This window comes from Falco naumanni, chromosome 8 (assembly GCF_017639655.2).
Source record: "Falco naumanni isolate bFalNau1 chromosome 8, bFalNau1.pat, whole genome shotgun sequence".
Classification (NCBI taxonomy): Eukaryota; Metazoa; Chordata; class Aves; order Falconiformes; family Falconidae; genus Falco; species Falco naumanni.
In genome coordinates this window covers 50,400,134-50,427,067 of record NC_054061.1, presented here as the reverse complement: position 1 = coordinate 50,427,067, position 26,934 = coordinate 50,400,134, and the positions used below count along the sequence as shown (strand labels likewise).

The 26,934-nt window shown below is 38.8% G+C and overlaps 1 protein-coding gene across 1 annotated transcript in view; it reads right to left on the bottom strand.

Moving 5' to 3' along the window:
• Nucleotides 1-26,934, bottom strand: part of PARD3B (par-3 family cell polarity regulator beta) — a 412,598-nt gene that overhangs the window by 248,148 nt on the left and 137,516 nt on the right. Inside the window, exon 4 of the mRNA XM_040604211.1 lies at nt 22,157-22,266. Within this exon, the coding sequence (XP_040460145.1) occupies nt 22,157-22,266 (110 nt within the window). The remainder of the gene's footprint in view (nt 1-22,156; nt 22,267-26,934) is intronic.

Here is a 26,934-nt window from a genome sequence, read left to right as displayed (position 1 = left end):
CAACCACTCAAAAAATCTAGCTGAGGAGCATTTTCTGCATGGATTATGGCAATGCTCTGTTTCTTAAAACTCCTACCCAAGTAGTAAGTTCTTCAAGAGCAGCAAGGATTGTTTAAGACCTGGAGAAATAAAATGTTATGTATAATTTTGGTCATGAAACTTTCCAAGAGTGCTCAGATGAAAAACTTCTCTAATACTGAGGAGGTGGGGGAATTCCACTAGCTGGAACAGTACTGGAGTTCACACCTTTCTTGGCAGTCGTTTTGCATGGGTGAAGGGAAGAAAGAGGTACAACTTGAGTGCTTAAGTATTTCCCTTTGTGAAGGACTCTGAGGAAAAGAAAGATGGAAAAATTGCCTCAGTTAAAAGTCTCTAGAAGTAGCTTTCCTGTATATAAAACACTGGACTTAAGCCGAACATTTTAAGAATTTCCACGGTGAGGTGTGAGCTATGTCTTTTCCAAAGCAGTAGAAAGTTGCTTTTAAAGGCATTAATAGCATATTGATAAATATTTGGATTTAGCACCTCTACCGGCCAAGAACCAATTCCTGAAGTTAAAGGAAATGTTTCTCTGGGTGTGGGAGTGGGTGGGTGAGGACATGGAGACCGACACCACACACCAACACCAACCAAAAAACTACTGGAAACGTAAGTAATATGGTAAGTGTTTGCAACTTTTAGGAGCTCTCGACATTGGAATAATTACTGAAAGGATACTGGCCAGCCACATGACCACTGGCACCTTTAAAACAGAGGATATGTTTATTAGACCTCTCCTCCATTTATCATGCTGATTTTAATTGCCTGTGAGCTCTCTGCCTGCAGTGCAAGCCAACTAGACATTACAAAGCAGTATTAGGAGGTCAGTGTGCCTGAGCCAATATTATTTGCGTCTCAGCAAGATTATTAATTAGAGCTCATCCATGCTAAGAGCATTTAAAATTATTCTGGCTGACCTGAAGCATGGCTACTCTTGTGCTTAGGTGTTAAGAGTTCACATATATAGATCCTGAGATTCTGCTAGGATATTAATATTCATAATTTATTTACCTTGCAAGTATTTTAATTATATTTTAAGAACTATTGCTAAATGTACTGTCTAGAAATCCATAGGTGGTCTTTTATTTACAGAGAACATTTACCAGTGCTATTAGCAATGCAAGGTAGTGAATAAGCCTGTTTCCAAGCAAAAACTTATGCTTTCTTCTGTACCATGCACTTGGGAGACAAAAATCTGTGTTCAAAGAAAGCGCACAACCTTTGGACATGTGAGTTAGTACATAAATTATTTGTAAGCATTCCCATGGCAACAAGCATCATTCAAAAAGTGCACTAGTATTAGCTCTACAAATGCACACTAATCCCTCCTCTTGGTTGGAAACTAGCATTGGCCAATTAATACTGCACAAATAGGAAAGAAATTTGTATTTCTACGAGAAAATCTACTGAATTTTCTGAGACCAAGAGAACAGCAGCATTATCTTCCCTACCTTGACTCATTTTTTTTAAGCCTCCCAATATCTTTAGTTCACAGAATCTTTTACAAGAGATTTGCAAACTAAAAATCTGTATTTTGACTCCTTTTTTATTTGTGTTGAGAGGAACTGGTTGTATTCCTTTTAAAAGTAAACAAAATATCTGTGAAGAAATTATCCTGATGTAGACTACAGTGGTTTCAGAGAAGTATCACCTAGTGATCACCTAAGTCTTATGTATAATGCTATTTCCCTCAGAAATAGAATTCTAATTTTATTCACCACGTAAAATTAATTCTGAACACTTAAAAAAAACCACAAACCACACCAAAACCAAAACAAAACACAAACTAAACCAGTAATGCACAATACAGAAAACAAGAAACGGAAAGCCGCCCAAACTTTACATACATAATTGCACTAGCAAATCAAAATCTTCTGCTTTTGCTACACCGATATGCCCTCAATATTGTTTGAAAGGCTTCTGAAGAATGCGTTATTATCTAAAAGCTGAACGCAGAAATGATACTTCAGCCTTTATCACTGAATTTAGCTAGCTTTTTCATCCAAATGAAAATTATGTATGCCTTCACCACCATGACAGTGCAAGTGAACAATGGTTTCCAAAATTTACAAACCATACCCAATTTCAAAGTTAAAAAAAGGGACTTCACTGAAGATTGTATTTTGTTACTAACTGTCCTTATGAACGGAGCATATAATGTTATGCCTCAAGACAGGCTGGTCAACAGGAACCCATAGTTCTGTTGATTCTGTAACAGCAAGGAAAATCAAGTCCTTACCATCCATCGGCCTACTAAGCACCGCCCAGAACCTTCAAGAACCAATTGGACTTAGATCAGAAATCTCTACTCATTGCTTTGGAAATTAAACAGTAACATCAGTAAGATTCTGTAATGGTATAAGAATGCTCTTTGTCTCACTTTAGAAGTCACTATCATAGCCATATTTAAGTCAAGAAGACAGTCACTTCAGTAACCAACACCAGATGAAACTGAAAAAGATACGGCTGATCACATTGCCCACATCTTCTCAGACACGCCTTTTTGTAACACACCACTAATCGGTGATAGCCTGAGATATCCCCTGTACCAGTTAATCAGTGGATCACACTCCCACCCAAAGCCCACCCCAGAATCAGGCCCAGCAGAGCGCACCGTGCCACGGGACACAGCCCTGGCCAAGGCACGGCTCCATTCCTCCTGGTCTGGCTTTGCCACTTACGGTGGATAACATTATGTTTTCCTCAGTGTACAACTTCTGTTAGTAATTGCCAGTTATGTTACTACTATTCCTCATATGGGATTATCACAGTGAAGCAACAGCACTGATTAATCAATTAGCATGGATTCATTAGAGAAGAGATGAAAGATAGGGCAATGTAATTGTGTTTACTGAACAATGGATGACAGTGTGCTTAAAGCCCAGGATTTCTAATAATACACAGCCACCTAGCATGATATATACATAACATTATGAATATTTAGAACATTCTCAGTGCAGAGCTAGAGACAACAATCAGAATGTGCCTCTATACGTGCAAGTAATGCTGGAGCCTGAAGAATGCATAAAGGGGAGTGAGTGCAAGACAAATGGTGCAGTTGGATGAATATTTTAGCTTTGACTAAATCCTTGTAGAACAGCTCTGTCATTTCCTATAGACCAGTATGCACAGGCGCATCTGCACAATACACAGGCCAAGACGAGAATTAATTTCTTGAAAATATGGTGCAGTCAAGAGGTATTGAAATACAGCTGCTGTTGCACCGTTTGGCAGGATAAAGACTAAACATGAATGTAAAAGGTTACAGAGGAAATGCTTTGCTAAAAAGCTGAGGTGGAAAACATGCCCACCACAATCCACAAAATCAGAAATCTTCCCATAAATTGAAGATCAGCGTCCCAAGAGAAACCCAATCTACAGCATGACAAGGACTTGAATGCTCTTAGAGACTCACTCATTCAGTGTTTTCCCAAGACGCTTCCACAATGTCTCAGGGAACCACAGTTTGTGAATAGTGTAGCTTCCTCTGTTTGGAATGCAGCCCTTGAACACAAGGTACTAAAAATAACATTGCCTGTTTAGATTAAAGGCACTTTCGTTCCTGCTGGGAGTTAAGTATTCCCCGTTAACTTTGTGGGATACAAATTTATTTACTTTTCAGAAGATTCAGGCATTAAGTTAATGAAAGACTTACCAGCTTGCTTCAGCCTAAGTGGCTTATTGGTAAACAGTATGAGCATCATCCTGCAGACATTTAATATTTAACCACTTTCTCCATACTTTATGAGATGTTAAATTCTCAAAAGAAGTTTTTTATCTATATAAATGTATGTATGTGTTTATGTATATATGTGTGTGTGTGTATATATATATACAAATACATAAAAAGTTGTAGGTGAAGTTCTTCCAAAATCATACCCGGTCACAAAGATCTATGGAGGTCTTACAACATATCTCAGTACAGGAAGGAATTCCTTCTCTTAGAAATCCTACTCTCTCCTTGGCTCTGGGCACTCTACAAACCAAACTGCTAACCTCCATTCTCAACAAAACCTCCCCAATACTATGGCCAGGGAGCCATCATGGTGGCCTAAGAAAAAAACCAACACAAATCAGTGCTGCCAGGCCCCTATTTGACTAGAGATATTCCTATTAAATTTCTCTGTTGGCATACTTTAAACCTAACTCTACAAAGAACTTGCCAGAGGAAAAACAGGCCATCAGTCTTGAAGATGTTTCTAAGGGACCATGAGAACATCTCAAGCCAGACAGCATCAAACGAGTAAATAAGGGTTAAAATGTTGCCTGAATCTCTTCAAGGAATTGAGTTGCCTGCATCCAAATGGAAGAAAACACATGCCTACATAAACCCCTTGATCTTGATCCCAATTCTCAACGGAAATTAATGCAACTGTGTAGCATTTTAATTCTGTTGAGCTGTATACAAAACCTTATTTTAGGATCTGGAAGTACAGACACAGTGTTACCCTGAATTTGTGTGTAGATATTATTAATAAACCTGAATTGACTTCTGTGAGCCAAGACATTACTATCACTGGCTTATCTTAAACCTAGCACGCAATTTAAACTAGAGATGGATCACCTGAGAATATATTGTTATTTCCAACAAATCCTTCTGAATCATAATGGTATTTTCAACCTCTCTGAGGATTTTTAAAAGTCATCAGAAAATAACCTTTCATAAAATGATCTGGTTTCATGTTAATAATTAACTACATCTTGAAATAACAGCACTGGTTAGTAAATAATTTGACAGCACTAAAAATTGCAGCAAAAGAAAACAGGATTTATCACATGGTTGAAAAAGCGGGGTGAAAAAATGTCTTAAGCAAAGATGTAACAACATATTCATTTGGAATAAAATAGAACAGCAATAATAAAGCCATATAGATGAATTAAGCTCAGGATATTATAACAAGCACACTTTTACCTACTGATCTGACTATGAGGGGGACAATCTTATACAGTTAGAACTCTCACAACCATGATTTTTTTTTAAAATCATGCAAAGAAAACAAGCACAGGCAATCACACAGGTAACTTCATTTTCACACTACGAAGTTACATTTATTGACAGAAATAAAGGTTACAGTTGGACTTAATTGCACTATAGTTGACTAATAGCAGCATCTTTAATTGCAAGAACAAAGGTCAGAGAACACTTTGCAGTTGCTCAGGTGAGCACAACACGTGATACAAACAAGTAAGTCTCTGAAAACCAAAAACCAGCATGAGTTATCAATCCTCCTATTCTTGCACGTGTTCCTGGACAAACAGTCTGTTTCTATTCAATGCCTGTTTCTTTGCTTTTGAGAAAAACAGGAGAAAAGTGTGCTATGAGAAGTGTTGGTAATTAAAAGGTCTTCCAGAAGAAGTTCCCAATTAGTTTTTTTTATTCCTGTCTTAAAATAAACATTCTCACCTATATCAATGATTTCCTAGAAACAAAGTATCTCAGAGGCATGTTTAGTATAGAAGTGTTTGCCACAAAGTGGAAAAAATAGCTAATCTGTCTCCTCACACGCCTTAAGGTAGCTCCATCATTTCCCTAACCTCTCCACAGAGGATGCTCAAGCTGGTTTCAGATATGCACAGAAACTGCACAGCTGCGACAAAATAGTTCCCTCGTTTCCAGTTCCTCAGAACTTAGAAACCAAAAGTATGGCACCAAATAGCAAAGTAAAAGTCCCAAACTACTTTTAGTATGTGTCAACTCAATACTTAACTACTACTTCCTTTCACAGTTAGGTCTTGACCAAAGTAAATCACATCAGAGCACTCCAGCAAGTAACAAAGTACTCCACACGATAATTAACCCAGTGAGACACAAGGATGTTGCTCACGTTTACAGATACACAGCTTTCACTTCAGTATTCTATTAAATTCTGACGATTATTAGAAACATTTTGAGTAGATACAAAAAGGCACTGCTTTCTTCTTTTTAGGCTAAGAAACTGTAAAAATTAACATACTCTTTTAATACTCAGAAGTAGTTTGATCGTGTTCAGCAAGACTGGAAAACTGAAAGCTTGGCTTTACAAACCCCTAGTTTCAGCTGCACCGCTATCTCCAACATTGTCAATTTATTATGGTTCACTTTAAGGAAAGTATCCAATTAGCATTTCACTCCATAACTGCCTTGGACTGAGCTGTTTGCTCATTGTTACTCATTTTGAGTCAGTTTATCTCAGACAATGGTACAAACGAGAAAAAGGTGAAGCAAACTAATGAAAAGCTGTTTCATAAGCTAACCCAGTGGCAACACAACGAAGGTGCTCTTGGAAACAGCAAGGCTAACAGGTCTGTTTTACATGTAAAGCAGAAGTATTCTATTTAAAAACCAACCAACCAACCCCCACAGAAACCCAAACCCAAACCAAACCCACAAAAAATACACAAAAACACCAACCAAACTTTGTGCAAGCTACAGGACTGTGCAAACCTCTCCCTGACTTCTAGAATACATCTCTGCTGCAGTTCACCCCTCCCAAACTGTAAAACCACCTTCTTCAGATTCCCTCATTTTTACAGTTCTGTTATTTTTTCTGGGTACCTCAGAGGGCCAAGGTCAGTGAAGACCATGCTTGTGACAGCAAGTGAAGAATGTGACAAATACATGAAGGAGTGCCAAGTTCAGTATATCCATGTACTTTAAGACGTTTCTGAGCTAAGGCATGTGAAATAAGGTTGATTTAAACACTAGCATTTCCCTAACTTACAATTTCCTTGATTTTAAGAAATGTGTGGACAGAAAATTTGAGCGACCTTAATAGTAAGTTGACACAGTTTTTATGTATGTGAATTATTTAAGCTTTAAAACTTCAGTACAATATGCTTAGATATGAAGCACAGTGCAGTTTTATTTACCAGCTAAATATTTCAAATAATATTACTTATGAATAAACCCAACATGAATTATCCAGGTCTGACTATAATTAGAAATACCCCACAACCAGAAATGCTGGAAGACCAGCAGCATACTAGGCGTAAGTGGGTGGGTTGTATTTTGTACATTTTTTTTTCTGTCTGACTCTAAGAAAACAAGATTACCTATGGCATGTTTACTGAAATTTATTATTTAGAAAAGCAATTTTATAAATATTTTTTACAATGAAGTTTCTTATGGCATCACATACCAAAGCTTTTGCTGAAGACTTTATAACTGCATTATAAAAAACCAAAGCACTGCAAGCTGCTAGACTTTGCTTGCATCTTGCTTATATTAAGTACTACTAATCTGCATATTTAATGGCTCTACATCACTGTAATGTGTTCTAGGTAATCAAAAGTAAAGACATTATCTTTTCTTCCAGAAAGAAAAGTTAGAAATAAATAGCTTCAATGAGTTACTTTGTGAAGGAAAGAACAAGGTAGACTTTCTAAAGAAAGGTCTCTCGTTCAGAGATAAGCTTTACCAAATTCAAAAGCTACCAAAGGAAGCATTCACTGCTTTCTTCTGAAAATGAGCTTAATAGTCTAGGACCCCAGAAAGCTGGTACATCCTGCAGGCACAAGCAATACATCCTAGACAAAAGTAGCTCCCAGTAGAAGAGATCATGGAGGGAATGGCATTTTTTCAAGTATCTTTGCATAATCTCATGCGGGGCTTTAAACTTCAACAAAAAAGCACACTGAATCAGGCTTAATATTTTAATAAGTAGTACTGGATACATGAAAAAAACCTGGTGGAATAACAGGAGAATACTGATCTGCATTGCTCAGCCAATGCACTGCTGCATTTTAAGCTACTCGGAGCTTCCCCAGTACACGTTCACCCCTGCACAATGGTAATGGCGCAATCAAGCCTGGAGATCACAAATACAGGGGCCTGGGGAGCTGAACTCCAACTCAAAACCCAGTCTGAACAGTTCTTTTCCCTCAAGCATGAACTGCCTACAGCACAGTGTTGCAAGCACAAAAGGAGTCCAGGTTCTAAAAGGAACAGAGATGAGGCTTTTCAATCTGATGTAACCTCTCTCAGCAAATAACCCTTTCCTGTTTAAATGGTTATAAAATTTCAATAGCAACAAGTTTAGTTAGCAAACCTTCACTTGAACTTAAATGGGAGCCCAAGCAGAACAGCTTCAGGGACAGTTGCACTTGATCTGGCCTGAAAATTTGTTTCCTTTGTGCAAGAATCCCCATGGTTGTATCCAATTCCAACAGCTACAAGCACCATCAAGTCTGGAAAACACATCGGTAAGGATCCATAAGAATCCAAGGACCTGAATGCAAGCCAAAATAAAGTTTGAACAGGTTTTTTTTCTATATTTTTTTTCTCGAGCTTCAGCTGCCTTACATCTTTGCAACAACCAAACAGGAACTGTTTATCATATGAAAGCAAATATTATTTCTGTTGTTATGGCTATTTGGACATCCGATAGCCTCAGGCAACCCAAAGGGGCCCTAACAATAACAGCTCAACATAAAAGTCAAAGGGCAGATACCTTTGAAGTGAGAGATGACACAGAAACAGTAGTAGACCTTGAAGTCTGGCCTGATGGAAAGAACCTGAACACTTCAGAGTATATTTCATCCATCCTCACAGCCCCTCTTGAAGGCAGAACAGGCACATTTGATCACTGATGGTGATGTAAATGCCAGAAAACCTAACAGCAAAACACTCTTCTCACAAGCCCCTCCTCTAAGGAAAAGGCAAAGGCAGTTCAGAGGAGTTTAGGGCTCTGGCAAATAGCACTGGGGAATGATTTTTGTCAGGTTCTCAACTGGCTTGCAGAGAGGGCAGAAACTGTTAATATTCTGTGAACTAATTATTTTTTAACATAATGATCTGGTAAACATGAGTGACAACTTCTGCCAAAGAAAGCATTAGCTGTCTCTGTTAAAATGATCCTTTGACTCTTAAGCTGAACAGGCACAGAAGTTTTAAGATGCCAGTATGTCAAGACTACTGCTCATGAGCCTGTTCAAACTAGTAGAAAAGACAACACTGGATTTCCAGTTCTGCATTTGGATCGATTTTTAGAGCCCTACAACACAATTCAGGACACAGTTGAGGTACTAGCTTGAAAATAAATGCTGGGATCTATGAGCAAATAGTTCCAAGTTGGATTAACTGGAAGCCCACAGGTCTCCTGGGTATTACACTCTGCAGTGGTGGTGATACTTCTTAGCCCAGGAAAAAAGGCGATGGCAATTACCTTTCTGCTGGGAAAGAGGAATACAAGCCACCACTGCACTGGTAAGACTGCAATCTCAGGGAAGGACTTCATTCTGTCACTTAGGAGAAATCACCTGCAATCGCCGCTTCTCACCAGTAAGGAGAGGTGCATAAATATGGACAAAAGACTTCTATAGGGGTATAAAAACATATTACATGTTTTCAAATCTGGTCTAGGGACAAAGACTTCTCATTCCCCTTTTAAATGAAGATTAATAGTAACTGTGCACCCAAGAACTGTAATAGTGAGACCATATTTGCTGGTGGTGTTTTTTATTTTATTGCTGCAGCCAGTGGCTTCAATTTGTGGCCAACAGCCCTCTAAATTCCTAGCCTACTTTTAGAACTTCATAAAAAGTAACTGTGACTATCTAGATTACTGTCTTCACTGGAAAATTTTCAGGAGCCCGTAAATCCAAAAAAGTGAAGTTATAAATCATACTTCAGATTATAGAGTGGTTGGCATTTCTAACACCAGCAGAGACAATGGCTTCTTTTTTTGTTAGTGAAAAGGACAGAAAATTCATGGGGGTTTTGTTTTTCATAGAGATAAAACTGAAATGTACCAAGGACTGCTGCTGTTTTTCCTCCTGGATTCACTTCAGATTTATTTATAGCAGGGGCTTCTACCTTTATCTGCAAATGTCACAATTGAGCTAGTGACTTTTAGTTTCTTGGTTTAATAACTACGGTAGATATAGCACATGTTCTGCTTCTACCCCTCTCTGAAAATAAACAAAACGAATCAGGTCTAAAAACTAGTTTATATCTCACTGTTCATAGCAAATAGAAAGACTTGGGCACAGATAACCTAATTTTCACCTGTTTCTGCTTGCTGCATATACACTAACTCAATTTAGATTGATCAGCTAATGTTTGCAGACTTACTACAGTGGCACAAGGGTACTACATCCATTCAGCTTATTTTTAAAAAAAGACAAACCAAGATGAAATGTTGTTTGTGCTCCTTTTTAATTTTATTTTAGCTCTTTGTTTATCTCTTCACTTCAAAGCACTTCCAGTATGAGGCAGTTTCAGTGTGACAACTTTGTAAAATTAAAATAGAAAAAATGTGCCAGCATCAATCTGCTTTACATTGGAAAGCACAACAGCCTTGAGACAGAGATGACGACTTATGAGAGCAAGCTATAATGAAGCCAGAAGTGCAAGCTGCAGCAGGAAAAATATATTAGACCGGAGGCTGAACACTCCTGACACTATTTTTCTTCCTCAACGGGAGCCTCCTGTTCCCCAGTTGCAGTGTACAGTCAAGTCTGTCTCCAAAAGCAAGGGAAAGTTATCAGTATGACTCCCCACAATTCTGTTGGCTGGCATTTCTTATTTGGCTTGAAGTTGCTTAAAGTCCAAATTAAAAAAAAATACAGTGCCGAACACAGCTGAGTCTACACAAGACTTGCCCTGCCTGCAGCCTACCATGGGCTGGACAGAAGGAGGGGAGCCACCCTGGCAGCAGGACCCCGCAGGGTGACCCCTGCCAGCCCAGTGGCACTGGAGCCACCTGCCTGGCCACCAGCCCGGAGGGCCACCCATGGCACAGTCCTGCAGACCGGGAGCAGAGGCTGGCCAGCAGCTGAAAAGCCATGAGGCAGTCAGAAGGGCCCCGGGTGTCAGGGCCAGCCTGCCTCCGGGAACCCTGGGTCCCAGCAGGAACAGGGCAGGGGGTGCAGGGGCAAGGAGGACTCCCTGTGGCAGGGGAAACGGCCCAATGGCCAGGAAGACTCCGAGCCTACAAACTGGCTCCCCGTTCCCCAATTCAAAAAAGCCCAAATCTCATGGCAGGACAAGTAACTAAATATGGTCCTATTTAAGAGGGAGGTTAGAGAGGGTGAAGGGTCTGATCCCAGCAGCATCAGTAAGACTCCGTGGTAGGTGCCCAGGTAGCTGAGCCCTTCTCAGATTTCAACACTGCTGGAAAATAAATTTTACTCTCTAGTGAGTTGTGTTCTCAGACTCCTTTGCACAGACAACCTTTCATTGTCTGTGAATTCTAGTATATTTCCCATTCTTTTCACAACAACCTATCTGAGGCAATCTCAATTCTCTTAAAACACGTTGTTAGCAAAGGGCACCACACAAACATATATGCTATATATGCCAACAAGCAGGTAGCATTACTTTGTAATGCTTTCTCACTATAAACAGTTTATGGTAGGCTCAAAGCAGAAACATTTTTCTGTCTTCTGCTTTAATTTTTACTTTTTTTCCCCTTAAGAGCTGGTGAGTGCTAAGGAACTTGCTTTCCAACTTTAATTTGTACCATTTTACTTAATACACATTTATCAAAAGCCTAGATTGATGATTTCAACTACTTTAAAAGTGTAATAAACCAGTTATAAATTGTATATATCAAAGAGTATTTTCTCATTTGATTCTTGCAGTGCAAGCTAAACAGAGCTGCCAACCAGCCCTAAAAGTGCACACTTAGTTGTTACAGAATGAAATACTAGCAGCAGTGGAACAGAAAGCTAGACCTGAAGTAATCTTACTAACTCAATAAATAAAAAAAAGAAGTATTTGTGGTAGTCATGATCATAATCACATGAATATATAATAATAAGTAACAAATTCTAAATATTGAATCATTTGAACAAAAACTATATCACTATAAACCTAGAATCTGCATGTTAGACCTGTACTTAATAGGTAACTGGCATCAAACAGTATAGAAAAGTAATTTTACCAGAACTAACATCAATAATTTCATGTTTTATACACTTGTACAGTATTATAAATACATATAATTGGCAGCAGATTAATTTCCCAAAAGTGTTATAATCTGTTGGCACAGTGCCATACTTAAAAATATTTATGAGTGCATGCATCTGATTCTAATGAACTAACTTCACCTGGTAATATCAGTGTTTCCATGATTGATGACATTAACACAATAGCATCATCAACGTGCCTCTCAAAACAGCCATTTGAAAGTGACAAGTACACATAAAATAGACATTGAAAGGTAAAAAGGCAGAAAATCACAGCTGGGCATTAAGCAGTCATTTTGTTCAGTGTTTTGTAAACCCAAGGATAGCTTTCTTGTTATTAACACGGTAATCCCCAACCTAAAAGTACTTCTACTGTTGACAATTTCTTGCTATGTTCTGATGCGCTTAAAGAGAAAAACAATACTCAAAAGAGAATCTCTGATGCATAACTAGACTAGCAATTTCACCATTAGTCAAGTACTTAAGAGTATCCATCTTGAAGGATTCTGGCTAGGAATGTTTGGATCTACCCAAGGACAGTGATCCAGACAACCCCCCTTCTCTCCTGCATGACAGGATGGAGCATTTTCCCATGCTTAACCACAGGAAATCAAGGATGGACAGGATGGCCTGAAGGCTGAAGTGAAACCAACTTCTTTTATCCCAAGAGTTAATTCTGCTATTTAGAAGTTCACAGGGCAATTTCTATATAATAAAAGTACTGTGTAAAAACTCTTCTAGCCCATTATGACTCTTTCTACTCCTCTGAGCCTCTCCGGTAGGAGCTCAAGGGAGACTTGTAATATAAGCTTAATATAGTCTTTTGCATTTTGTCCACAAGGAGCAAAACTTTCTGATTCTAGCTGTTCCTACCACTATATTGCAGATCACTTCAGTCATCAGTATTTTCAGGCTAACTTTTGTAGACTATTCTTCCCTCAGATATACACCATAACTCATGCTCTCAAACGGAAATCTTAAAGCATCCAAGGTGGCAGGTACTGGGCATAAAGAAAATGTGGATGCACTTAGCTGCATAGCATATGTTAGCCACACTGGTCTCATAGCTGGTCTTTGGGTCACAGAATTTTCACCAATACTGTTAATTAAGAAAAAGCACATCTTTGCAGAAGCACACATGTCGCAGCACTCTCCAAACTATCAAGCTGCAACAAGGTCTTTTACCATCTCATACCAGTCCTTCTGCTGCCTTCTCCTCTCTTGCCTCATCCAGGGCATGTGTTCCCTCTTCTCTTGCTTCTTCCTCCCTCTGCTCTCTCTTCATTGGCTCTCAACCACTTCACAGAGCCAGCCACAGCTGTGCCTTATCTACATCGGCCAACCCACCGCCCCTGAAGCCAGCCCACAGTTGTATATTATCAATGCTAATTAACCCAGCTTCATTCCTCTAAACACACAGAAACATCTGATGCCTATGATGGATGCCTCACAGATCTGAGGAAAACATTCCTATGTTCTTTTAAACCAAAAATACAGTTAAGACACTAATTCTTTGGCTAAATAAGAGTATCACTACAGGAACTTCTGAGAAACAAACAGATTCATCACCAAGAACTGCAGCATTTCACAGACTTTATTTATAAGATGAAACATCCATACTTTGGCTACTTAAAAAAAAAAAAAAAAAAAAATTGAAGGGGTTATCTTTCTTCCTGATGATAAATAGATTTTTTTCTTCTTCTTTGTGACTTAAAATCCATTTGATCTGTGGATTTTTGTTCCCTGGCCTCTCCTCCTCTTAACATGCTTGCAACTTCTCATAGAAGTGTTTTATAAAATTCCCCTTGGAATATGCCTCTTCTGTATCAGAAACAGAATTCATTTGGGCTCTTACAGAAAGTGTCAAAAGATGAGGTGATGAAGAATAACTGTCCCTTGCTCAGTAGTGCTGCTTACAGAACTTACTTTACCTCAAAATATATTTGTTTGATTCCCATTCTGCTGCTTGAAGGACAGAAAGATTTATGCAGATCATTACAGAAAGGGAGGTGTGGGGGTGGAAGTTAACTCCAGGTGTGAGGACCCTTCACCACATTTCTTAGACTGACATGAGGCCAGCTGAAAAGAAGGGGTTTCTTTTTGTTTCTTTAAAACTGACAGATACACCGTGGAATTGATTGTACTCTGTAATTGCCAAAAAGCAGAAGAAAGGAAATGGGAGAAGGCCGATTTATCTCCACAGGTGTTAAATGTATAATCATCTCAGATGCACCACCGTTAGGTCCAAGTTCATGTGACTCTAAGCCAGCTGCTAAGTAGACAGCAGAGTGAATGCCAACATGGAGAGCAATTCTGCTAACTCTAAGATACCGTGATATGTCCTCAGCCCAGTCACGTTACATGGTGCAGTTCAAATACAGTAATGATTGTAATATGAGCATCCCTTGGGACTGATGCAAAGAAACTGTTTTACTTGAATTGTAAAGAGGAGATTGAGAATCCATATGTTCTAATTGAAACCTACATTAAACCATGGCTTAAACCAAGATGAATTAAAAGCAAAACTTACTGTTTCTAGTACTTTAAAAATAGAAAAATAATTTTAAAAAAGCACAAGCCACTACTCAATTTGATTGTCAAGAAAAAAAAAATCAAAAATCTTATGGAAGTAACTGTTCCTAAAAGATCTCTTGTGGGGGCCAAAGCTTTTAGTTTGTTGTTGTTGTTTTTCTTTGTTATAATACTGTTTGGGATGTATAAAAATCTGAACTGACAAATATGCTTCTTCCCAATCTGAAATACATCATAAGAATAACTCTGCCAGATCAGATCACAAGTATGTCCATCCTTGGGTGCTCAGGACCAGAACAACAGGGTGCCTCACAAACAATTATTATCCCTCATAGTACAGACAGTGACAACAATTTGCTCTTGCACCAACTCAGTTGTTCTAGAGTCTAATCACTTCCTTTTTAACTGAAGATTTAGTTATTTACTAAATTGTTTATTTATTAGATTTTATTTAAAGGTATTTCAGCGAAGTTCTGCTGCCTGGGTTATGACAAAAGGTCATATTAGACTGACAGACAAGAAGAAGCCATTGCAATTACTGACAAAAATCAAAGCAGAGATGTTTGTTGTGTGAGATTCAAGATTTTGAATCACCCTTAACCATTTTAGTCTATATTCACAGTGGTCTCACTTTATTATTCCTAGCTACATGCCAAAACCCGGCAACACCACAAGCACATAGCACACAGAAGCACTAAAATATTCCTCCCTTCATTCCAGTTGTCATTGTATGAAAATGCTTCATTGGTATGGAGTAAATCAGGACCTGCTGCTATAAAAGAAAAACTGAATGTGCACATTTCAAAGAGCGCTATGTTGTTATCACAACTCAAAAACCCATAAATTCTGATTAGCCAAGACACCAGCTACACAGGAGAACAAATCCCCAAGATAAGGTGTCTCCAATGGGATGGGTTAATTTAGTGTCTAAGGGGCTTCTCCTAAAAATACCAAACCAAACCAAAAAAACAAACCAACAACAAAAAAGAAACCCCACCGATCACACCTCCTTTGGGTGTGTGTAACTGTCAGTCCTGTAAGAGAAACAAAACTACAGATCTCCCTTTCAGAGACACAGAAATATTAACCAGAACAAGAGCAGTCTCATACACCAGTGCACTGCAAGACGATACATTAAAAAAAAAAAAAAAAGCTGAGATGAGTTTTTTCCTAATGTCACAGCAATATTTGGGTCTAAGGAAGTGCCAATTCCCTGCCATTATTCCCCGTTGTCCACTGGATTGCAATGTTTATGGGAAATGCTATTTATTTAGTAGTAAGCACTTCAGTAGGACACTGAGAACTGATTTTGTTTTAGCTAAAGGTTTCTAGAGCTTGACAGTAAATGATATGCATGAGCCATGTTGACTGCCATCTTCCACTTTTGACTGTCAGACATACGAGTAACTCGCTAACGTTTCGTTCCAATTTCAGTGCCATGAGCCTGTTGCGTAAGCTGCCTGCTAAAAGCTACTCCAGATGGTATACGGTATTTTGTAGGACCCAAAAGATGTGTCAACAGCATTGAAAGCATGACCTTTTTTACTTTTTTTTTTTTGTCAGCAGTTCTTATTTCCACCCTACAATTTTTCCACATTCTTTGTAAGATAGGCCACGTGGGAAAAAGAAAGAGTTTAAGTCTCTCAGCCATCTTCCATCACCTGCAATCACATCTACCTCACTACAGAAAGGAGGAAGGTTTATAAACAATCAGACGTCTTCAAAATGACAGCCAAGCCCCAAAACTTCTTTTGAAGGAGGAAACTAAACCCAGCCCCCTACTAACATAAGTTCCAAGAATGATGGAGAACTTTGATGGTTTTCATAACAGATACTTTTTCTCATGAATAGCCAGTAGAAAGCCTGCACTCCTCTCACTGGAAACAGGCTTTAGAAAAAATAATTTCTTTTACCAACTGTTCCATTTTTACTGGTAATTTATAACTATTATCACCATCGTGGAACATTCACTATTAGCTCTTACTGAAATAAATCACAAAACATCTACTTGTCCTTCTCAAAAATGTGTAAATTGCATCCACTACTCATCTTAAACAATGCACTTTTTCTGAAAAGTAGGCTGTGCAAGGAACACAAAGAGGGCTCCCCCACTCCACCTCCCGCCCTGTACCTCTTTGTACCCTCAAAAGAGGAAATTACCAGAGGGCCCTTCTGCCCTTCTTCAGATAATCAATTCAGTATTCTGAAGTATTACAAATATTTCATTTACACTTCTTAGTTTTTCCTCTACAATATAAAGCAATTTCTTTCTGACACAGAATGCCACAGCACAAGGAAGGGGGAAGAAAAAAAAAAAAAAAAAAGCTGTGCAGGGTTGAAAAGCAACAGAAAGAATCAAGAAGGAATGGCTTTTGTTAATTTGACAGCCCTCAGCTAGCTGCATCATTGGATTTATAAAAGGTTCTTTAAAAGCAGCAGTTTTTCATGGTGTAAGACTGCCACACAGCTCTGGTTCCTGCAGTGCCTCAAACCAACAACTTCAAAACTAACTCACTGCAGATGTCCCTATGATCATCTAATCAGACATCAAAAGCAATACACTGACATGCTCCTGCACTGATTAGGAGTGTTCTATATATGTTCCACAGTGTAAACAGACACACAGTAGTTGTTTTAAAAGTGGATTCACCCACATCAGAATCCCCTTCTAAAAAACTCAAACTGTTTGGAACTCCCCACCTGAATGACAGAAGATTCTTCTCAATCTCCCCAGATTTTCTGTACAGTTCCACACAGAAGTATTTCAAGAGCGAGAGCTAAATAGGAAAACTTTTACTATAAAAAGATAAACACCTTCCAGAATTTAAATACCTTGCCTTTCTGAGTGACAGTCCGAGACCACTCCACCTCAGGGGAGCAGTCTTGCCTCTTCCCTGCAACACACATTGTAACATCCAAGATGTGTTTTCATCTCTACTTTATTTGTTGTCTAATCGTTATATGCCAAGAAGCACTGGATTTAAAGCATTAGAAGTGCACCATCCTTCCGGCACTGCTAGTTCCTGAAGAATTACTGCATGTCTCCCAATATCTGGTGTCCTTCTCATAGCCACCTCCTAGAAAGAGAACTTATAAGAAAGTGGCAACAAGACTTTTTTTAGCAGGGTCTATTGTGATACGCTAAAGGGTAATGGTTTTAAACTAAAAAAGGGTAGATTCAGACTAGATACAAGGAAAAAAAATTTTACCATGAGGGTGGTCAAAGATTGAAACAGGTGGCCCAGAGAGATAGTTAGCTGCCCCATGCCTGGAAACATTCAAGGTCAGGTTGCATGGGGCTTTGAGCAACCTGATCTAGTTGAAGATGTCCCTGCTTATTGTAAAACGGTTGGACTAGATGACCTTTAAAGGTCCCTTCCAACCCAAACCATTCTTTGATTCTATGGCATAACTATGGGTGACCTTCATCTTGAAATTCTAACACATGCAAAAGGACCAGAAACTAAAACTACCTGACCTAGTCAGGGTGAGTAAACATACTGGACAAAAATTCCAACTTCTAAAATCATCCAGACAAATACATCTCTCATAGTAGTGCAGTCTCCTAGCTTAAGCCTTAGTGGAAACCTGCTGGATCAGCCCAAGTTATAGACTCTACAGAATCATTCCATCACTGTGTCAAAAATTACTTTCCCTGCCCTGCTTTTAAGTAGCCTATTAAAGGAAGTAATATTTCTGCCTTTATCTTACAATACTCACTCATTTTGAAATCTACTGATTTGAAATACTACTGATAATCTTAAAGCAAAGCTCTGATTGTAGTATATTTTTATGTTTACTTATGTACACAAAATAGTATCTAAAAGGGACAAATCACGGTGCTGCATCCTTACACACACTCACGTTATGCTAATCTGCAGGCACTAAATCAGAAAGGCTAATACATTACAAACACAATTAACGGCCAGAAGAACCAGAGGAGGTTTCATCCCTTTTTAACAAGGGCTTGAAACATAAAAGTGCTCTGATTATATATTAACCTTATCTGAAATTGCAAATTATATGTCCACAATGCATAAAATACAGTCAATTTCAAGTCACATCTAGGTAAAAACTGAAGCTGTACTGAGCCACTGGAGCAGCTCTTCCATTGATCCAGCATCTCATTGTATCTTTAAATATGGATAAATGCAATTTAATCAGCCATTCCCATTGATTAAGTCCAAGTTAACCTAAGTGTTTATCCAGGAAACATGCAACTATGAAAGAAAAGAAGAGAAAGTCATGCAGAACATAGCATCCCCATAATAATCAGCAAGTTAACAAAAAGGGGTGAAACCTTAGTCCCACCAGAATTAATGTAAAACTCCCAACAACTTAAATAGGACCACAATCCTCCATCCAAAACGCATGACAGACCAAGTCTTAAGATAGTAGGGAAGTCTGTCCCTGGGCAAAAAGAGAGAGAAGCAAAAAGTAAAGTTCAGATGTTTTATGTACACCTTAACAATTGCTACCTGGATGAACTGGACTGAGCAAAAGGAGCAAAATGTATTCTGCTCCCTAGAAAGTTCAAAAAATCTAAACCAACAGAACCTCACAATTCAGACTTTCTGCCCTACTGCATGTCATCTTTATCAGAGTGGAGCTTGGGTAGAGGGATCCAGCTAGGAACTTCTGAACTAATGCAGATAACCTGAAATTGTAGCTCCTCTCACTAAGCTGGGGATAAGTGTTGAGCAAGTGTTACGTGGCCAAAGAAGGCTTCCTCCTTCTAAAAGGCTTCGACCGCCTCAATCAAACAGCATGGCCTCGCTCCAGGAGAGATCCCCAGCTGAAGGCTTCGTGCCCATTACTAACCCCACTTTCTGAAGCGAGGCCATTCACAGCCAAAAAGCAGCTAGACCGGCACTTGGCTATTGCTGTAGCAAAGCCACAGCCACCAAATTTTTCAGAGATGTGCAATTAAACTATTTATGCTTCACTGTGGTTCTCTCTGAAGGGCTAGAGAGGGAAGCTTCCATTTCTGGCCAAGGCTCTGTGATTATAACTAGACAGAAGAGCTTAACAGTTGCCTTCATAAACTAACAAATTTGCTAACAAATACCTTTTCTTCAATAACAAATTCAGATGTTTGTTATCCCCATTTTTCCCTGAAGTTTTCAGTGGCAGCTATCACGACAAGGAAGGAGAGGTTTGGATGAAAACAGAAACTCAAATTTTGTACCATCTGTTAAATGACTTCCAGTCTGAGAGAACAGATGCTGGACTTCAGTATCAGTTTTTGATTGATCTAGAAGTATTTTGTTAACTGAGGCTAAAACTACAGCTAAGACAAAATAAATGTCAGAGAAAATATGAAATAGCTCAAATTCTCAAACTACCTGGTCACTCCAAAAAGATGTTGTAGTTTTGGTAATTAGCGTATGGCATGAAAACAATAAATCTTCCTTTGAACGAATGGGACATCATCTTAAAAACAGAATATATGCTTAGATTCTATACTGTGAACAACTCAAATGGTCCATCAGGTTCATCCAGTTCACCTGAACTGGCTAGTAATGTTCTTTTCTTATATTACTGCATGTTTCCTGTTTTATTTTATGCATTACTTACTGCATGTCTGTCCTGCACTCTCCTAGAGTCAAATCAGTGCTGTCTTCAGAGATTTATATGATAATCATCTCTCAAAGATCTGATCAACTACTGGTGTATCAGTACATACTGTGTAAGACAGTACACAGTCTAACTAAAGAGTATTTCTACATAGAGTCAAACTGCCAGTTCTACACGTGCCAACCACCAAAATGCCAGAAGTGCCAAAACAATTAAACTAATTATGGAAGTCAGTTTCAATTACAAAATGACTGCTAAGATAATTGTGGCATAAATACAGAGACTTAATTTTTACTATATGCATGGAAAATTGTTTCATCTACCAGCAGCACTGTTTTTTCTTACTTGCATGTGACTACAAGGAAGCAGTTTAATGTGAAAAAAATGTGTTTGTGACAAGAGGAAATGCAGTATTTCTTTTAAATTTCCAGTAGCAACATACAGAACAAATTAATTTTCTCTAAACATTGCTTTAAGATTTGCGTGAACGAGCACAGATATATTCGAAATGCAGTGCTCAGTTGTTTGTGCCATGTTTTTTCATTTGTCAGATATTGATTCTTCCCTGTGTTTTAAAACAATCTGTACCTAATTTAACCTATGTTATTTAAGCTTTCTATGCTTCCCAAAACATTATGCCAAAGCATATTTCAGTACGATTGATGAGAGTTTTAGAAATGGTAGTGTTGCAAAAATAAGAACTGGTGTAATGTATCTTGCTGTAACAGATTTTCACTTTAACAATAAAAACTTTCAACCTTCTGGGCCTTCCCCTCGTTGCATGACATTTAAAAAAATCTGACAGCCTTCTCCACTGTTATCTGTCCAGCTTTAACTGTTACCCCTACAGCTGACAGAGGGATGCTCTGTATTTTAGGCATAGAGAATTCCTTTAAGCCTAGAGGTTTTCTTGTGTACTGATGCAAGTCAGTGAAGCATGGTGAGGTTTTAGCCTCCAAGTATAACTGCAGTCCTCATATAATGGCATAAAACACACGTCACTGCTAATATTATATTTTAAAAACAAACAAACAAACAAACTCCAAGAAAACAAAAACCTATCTCTCTGTCCTTGATGGTCAAAAATAAAGCATTCCAAATACGTCCTGAAATGCAACAAATTTCACCAATTCTTCCATATTATTTTTTCAATTTTCATGGTTATAAAATACCAGACAGTTCAGCATTACATACTGACATACTCATTTTACACATTTCTTAACTTTGCAAAGGCAGTAAGGTCTGCACTGTTAACCAAGAATTCTTTATATTTTCATTTATCAGACCAAGTCAGTATTTCATTTATACATAACTGCTCACAGCAAGCATCAAGAAAAACCTCTCAGCTCAAACAGGTCTGACAGATGATGGAAGACTTTCAAAGTTCAGCTCCCTGTAACACCATAATGTACTTGGAGAGTCACTAGCACTTTTAAAATTGCAAATAATACAAGACATTGTAAAATAAGATGCACACACATTTGGCCATGCAAAGAGAAACAATGAACAGTCAACTAAGATCCTGTGTTGGCCTTCAGAATTAGAGTTAAGATCAAGATCCATTTATATGCAAGTCATCTGACTTTCTATTTACTTCCAGTTAAGTTCATGTGAAAGAAGTATGGCCTTAAATACATCACCTTCAGCTGAAAAGGTCCCCACCTCCAGCATGTGCTGCTGAACGCCAGTTCTTTCTTCCTGCTCTCTAACGTGCTAATACAGCCATTTGTGGAATGTTGCTATAAACTAGTTGTGATCTAGGCTGAAACATTGCCCTTGCACTAAACAAAGATGTTGGGCGTTTGAGTGGCTTTTGTTTTGAAATGAAAGAGCAACAGATTGGTTTAAACAACTGGGGACAGTGAATTGCAACACTGTATAGGGAAGCTAAAGGGGAAAATGTGTAAATTTCACAAACAGGTGCAACTGCACCATCATTTAAGCCAGCATTCATTTGGCATAAAGTTGTGCAGAAGCAGACCCACCTGAGCTTTCTAGGTAAACATCAGGTCTATGAAAAAGCTCTGTTCTGCTTGATACACTCATGTATCCCAGCTGACATTCAGAGATTCTAAAGAATTTAATCTTTTTATAAGTAGGTGAGCTACATGATACCTACTGCCACAACACGCTTGAGACTGTGGTCACTGGGATGAGAAGCACTTCGGTGGAAGTCAGTAGGTGGGCCCAAAGCCGGATCACTGCTCCTTCGTACTAGAAGTGGTGTGCCTAAAAGACAAAATAAAGAGTGATGGTTCAATAGTGCTACAGGAACACAAGGTAAAGCTTCATGCAGTTTAACTAAGAGAGGCATACAGCACTCAAATGTAAGTTTATCTGTGGCAATACCCACCTCGTAAGTTACTAGATTTGATGGGGCTGTGCCATTTGGTATTAACTACGCTGAAGAAATGAGAACATTTTAAACTCTGCCACACAGACTTTCATTTGTGAGCTGCTAAATTAGGTTAAAAGCGCTGACAAACAGGAGAAAAGGCACCTTCTCAGAAAAACACAAATGTACCACCAAGTTCTGACAGGGAAATCATACGCTTGATCTGAGGAGTAACTGTGAACACAGGAGGAACTAGACTGCTATTGTTAGCTTCTACAACTGGTAGTGTTGCTTAATTAAACCAGAACGTGGTCTAAAGCCTTTCACTCCACACTAAGGACAGCTTTCATTGTGCTGTGCTGCATTAACCCACCAAATTGGGATCTCACCATCTCATATTCAGTTGTTCCTTACTTTCTCCTGGTGTATGTCCAAAAGCCATACTAAGCCCCTGCTTGCCTCTCCCATACCTATTATACAAGCCCACATTTAACCTGTATGAAATGTCATCATTTTGAATATGATGGCATGACCATAAATATACAGTCATCATTTTTATTTCCATAAGCTCACAAGATGCAATTATCCATCACCATTACTTCTGTGCCATCCCAACCTAAGGCATAGAAATGACAGATCAGGCACAGGCTTTTGGGTACAGAGGCAGCTGAAGGATAACTGGATAACTCCCTACAATAACTTCATTTAGGTTCTAACATGCCTTGGGCTGGCTCTGCAGAGACAGCCTAAATAAGGATATAAAGAGGAGAAGGGAAAGAGGTTTTATTCACCCCAGATCTGCCTCCCACTACCGAGTGCCAGGATTCCCAGGGGACAGACGTAGGCAGCTGCATTTGTTTCAGAGAAGCTGTAGACTAAACAGCTTCCTCTCGCAGGCATCTCCAATTAGAATCACCAGCTACTCACGTCTATTCACATGTTGTCTGGGAATAACCTCAAAGCAGCTTCTAGCAACACAGCCATCCAGTTAGCATAATATACTATAAAACACTCCCTGCAAAACTTCCAGGTGGGGCAAGAGAGAAAACAGCTTTAGTAATATAAGAAAGGAACTTCTCACATTATCCAAAATGAAATTAAACAAAAATGATCCCCCCCCCCCCCCCCAAAATAATTTATCCATAGGTAAACAAAAAAAATGAGGCAAACACTGGTCTAAGATAATTTTTCAAATGTTGTGAGTGAAAATAACATTATAACTATCAGTTACAATATTAATTACAGTGGCTGGGACTGATGGCAATCATAATTACTGGAGCTATAATAGAAGTTTGAACATGCAATGGTTTCCTCATTAGAATGGTGATAACAAAGTTGGAGTGACTGTACCACATCCACTTTCAGGACAACTTTAATTATAGTTACCAGCACTTGATGTTGAGGAAAAAACAGAGAATCTAATGCTGTTACCCTTCCTCATAGTGAGCAACAGTTTCTATATGCAGGCTACCCCTTCTATGTCCACTTATGCAGGGAATCAGTATAAAAAGCAAAAGTGAGATAAATTTGTGTCCTGGTATTGAGGGAATGATCAAAAAATCAAAGGTGAATGTTGCTTTTTGCTACAAGTGATTATCATTCTTGATACCAATTGCTATGCATGTTTTCACAAGGAGATTCTTAAGAAAGGAATTGGTCACCAAAATTTGTTCATTTTGTGTGATTTTTCCAAAGGTGTCAGTAGGTCAAAAGGAACCAAATCTCTCCACTCAAATATTCCTGTTCTTCACATGGTGCTAAAGAGAAATTTTTCTCTCCTCTAACCACATTTGATAAAGTTTATAAAAGCTAAATCCAAAAAGTGTTGGATTTAAGTTACTCCCTTCTTTAAAATAAATACTTAAAATATTTTTTCCACGTATGACCAAAGTGTTTCTGGTGACCCGTAACCAAATTTCAGTCTCTCTTCAATACAACAGTTCAAAAACAGATGCTGAGAAACTTTTGTATGATTCAGCATAATTTAGCCTCCAGCTCCTTTTGACATAAACAGCAACAGTACAGATGTTCTTGCTAAACTACTAGAAAGCTCTTTGCAGTGGCACCTTTTTTGTAAAACTTTCACAACTCAATGAGTCATACTCAAATTTCAAATTAAAACGTACTATCGCTTATACTCTTTAAGGCAATCAACCTAGCTTCTTTTCTCATTTTTGGCCTCCTTCCACAGCAGGAAATCAACAGTAACCCAAAGTGGGTAAAAAAAATTCCCCACAGTCAACTGAAGAGGCCAAAGATAGGGACAAGTGGGGGTGGGGGAGTGGGAAACAGGGGATGGGAACCAACCTACCCAAAAAGATCACTTATATCAAGCTCACTCGTCCCAAAGCCAACACTGAAATTAGATTTCTCCTTTTCCTGCGCTGTCTCCTACAACCAACCCCTCATTTCTCTCTCATTCCTCTGGCTGAGAGAAAGATGAAGTCTCTCATCACTGTGACTGCTGGGAGACAGGACCCTCATTTGTTCCCGAGCCTCCCAGCTCACACAGCAGTTGAAAGATGTCTCCTTTACTGCACCACTCACATAATGCCTGTCTACTAAGACCAGACCATACTTCAGCACTTCGGTCTGCTCCCTGTATTCAGTGCTGCAGGGTGCTGTTTTTACCACATCTCCCTGTCCTCAGTTTTGAAAACCACCTTTTATTTGCTTTCTGCCACTGTTTTCTACGGAAACCAAAGCAAATTACATTATCCAATTCTCAGTTTACAGCTGTCTGAACTTTGAAACCAAAGTCTGCAGCAGCAGTAGGGCTGGAGAGAATACTGTTCTCCAATTCAGGAATATGGCCTTGCAGCTATTTGATTCCTTTTTATTCCTGCAAGCTTTTGCTTATTGTCATGAGGCTATGAAATTTATGGTGCTCATCTGGAATGCCTCCCTACTTGCACAAAAACAACTGGACTTTTCGACCACTGTCTGTAATGCTTTCTCTTTTCTCCTAGTTTGTTACAAATTTTAGGGTCCTACAGATCATTTGCTTGTTGAAGAGAAAACCAGAGTCTATTCTCTTAACTTCTAAAAATATGTTTGCAGACATAAAACATTGTTTCTTTTATAAAGACACCACAAAGCGTAACATCTCTGTGAACCAAGTCAGCTGTAGACTTTAGCTAAAGTTATCCAAAAGAGTCCCACTGGCCCTTATTTTACATGCATACACAATAAAGACACTGGAGCATGAAAACCACCTTTTATTTGACAAAAGTAAATTGAACCAAAATGCCCTCTAATAGGGGAAAACAAACAGCAAGCAGGAAGAGAAGATGAAAGACCTGAGAAGTGGTACTCTCCCACTTAGCGGGGAGAATTGCTTAATCTCTTTCAGGAGACAGTAGCTCTCTGAGCTACCTAACTCTCCTCCATCTCCTCTTACCTCCTCTGTGGCTCAGGCTGCTCCCTGATGCTCAGTGCATCCCAGCCCACACTACTCCTGCAACCTCCTTCCCTTTTTCAGCCTCTCCCTGCTTCTTCTATACCGCACACGCCGGGCTCCTGAAAGCCAAGAATGCTCCTTTGCACTCCGGAAGAGAGAAACCTCTCCAAATCCCACTGCCCAGGATTCAGCCTGACTCACGAGTTGGACCACATCCATTATACATACATACCTTGAATTTGTTCATCCCTGTCTTCCTTAGATATGGATAAAATGTACTGAAAAACTACCACTGATACCATTTATTACAAACATACTACAGACAATCACCCACATTTAATTAATGAGATTGTGTTTTCTTCTGTAAGGAAACAGAATGTTGCCTTTTTCCTTACTGTTTTCCTTTTGCCATGCTGTGTTTCCATGTTATTCAACTCGTGCTCTTGCATTTGTGCTGAACATTTACAACAACCAGTGTAAGCTCAAACAAAAAATCCGTCTTTTCTCTGAATGATGAGACACACTAAAATCTCCTTTCTGCATACCAAGTTGATCATACAAACATGTTATTTACAAGCACTACTGTTTCATGCCAGAGTAGCTCTTCATATTTTGAACTATGGAATTCACTTAAAAAAAAAAGTTATCCTCATCTTGCTGCATTGCATCAGTAATTTACAAATAATGAAAATTCAAACACATGCCCAAGACTAAAATTTTTTTCATGATGACAGCTTTCAATCTCAGTCATTTCAGGGTGTATTTCCCCTTCTTTCAAAATTTGCACAGAGTACCTTCTATGACAGTACCACAGCACCTTTTAAGCATGTGTTGATGTCTCAGCCTTATTCACAATATATACTCTTTGACTAAGCTCATGAGAAAAAGTCCTGCAGCTTTCCTTCCTTGAACTCTGTATCGTTTACTTTCCAGCCATGTAGATCGATCTTTTACTTTTGCTAGCATCACCCTCAAAAATTAGTATCTACACAGACCCATGGTTAACAGTGTATTTTCCCTGAACTCTTATGTTTTGGAAATATTTTTTAACTGCAAATATGGTTGAAACAAGCATATGGTAGAGACCACACTTCAATTTAAATTGGTTACATTAAAAAAAAATAAAAAAAGGAGGTAAGTTCTGCCATTTGTGCACAACTAA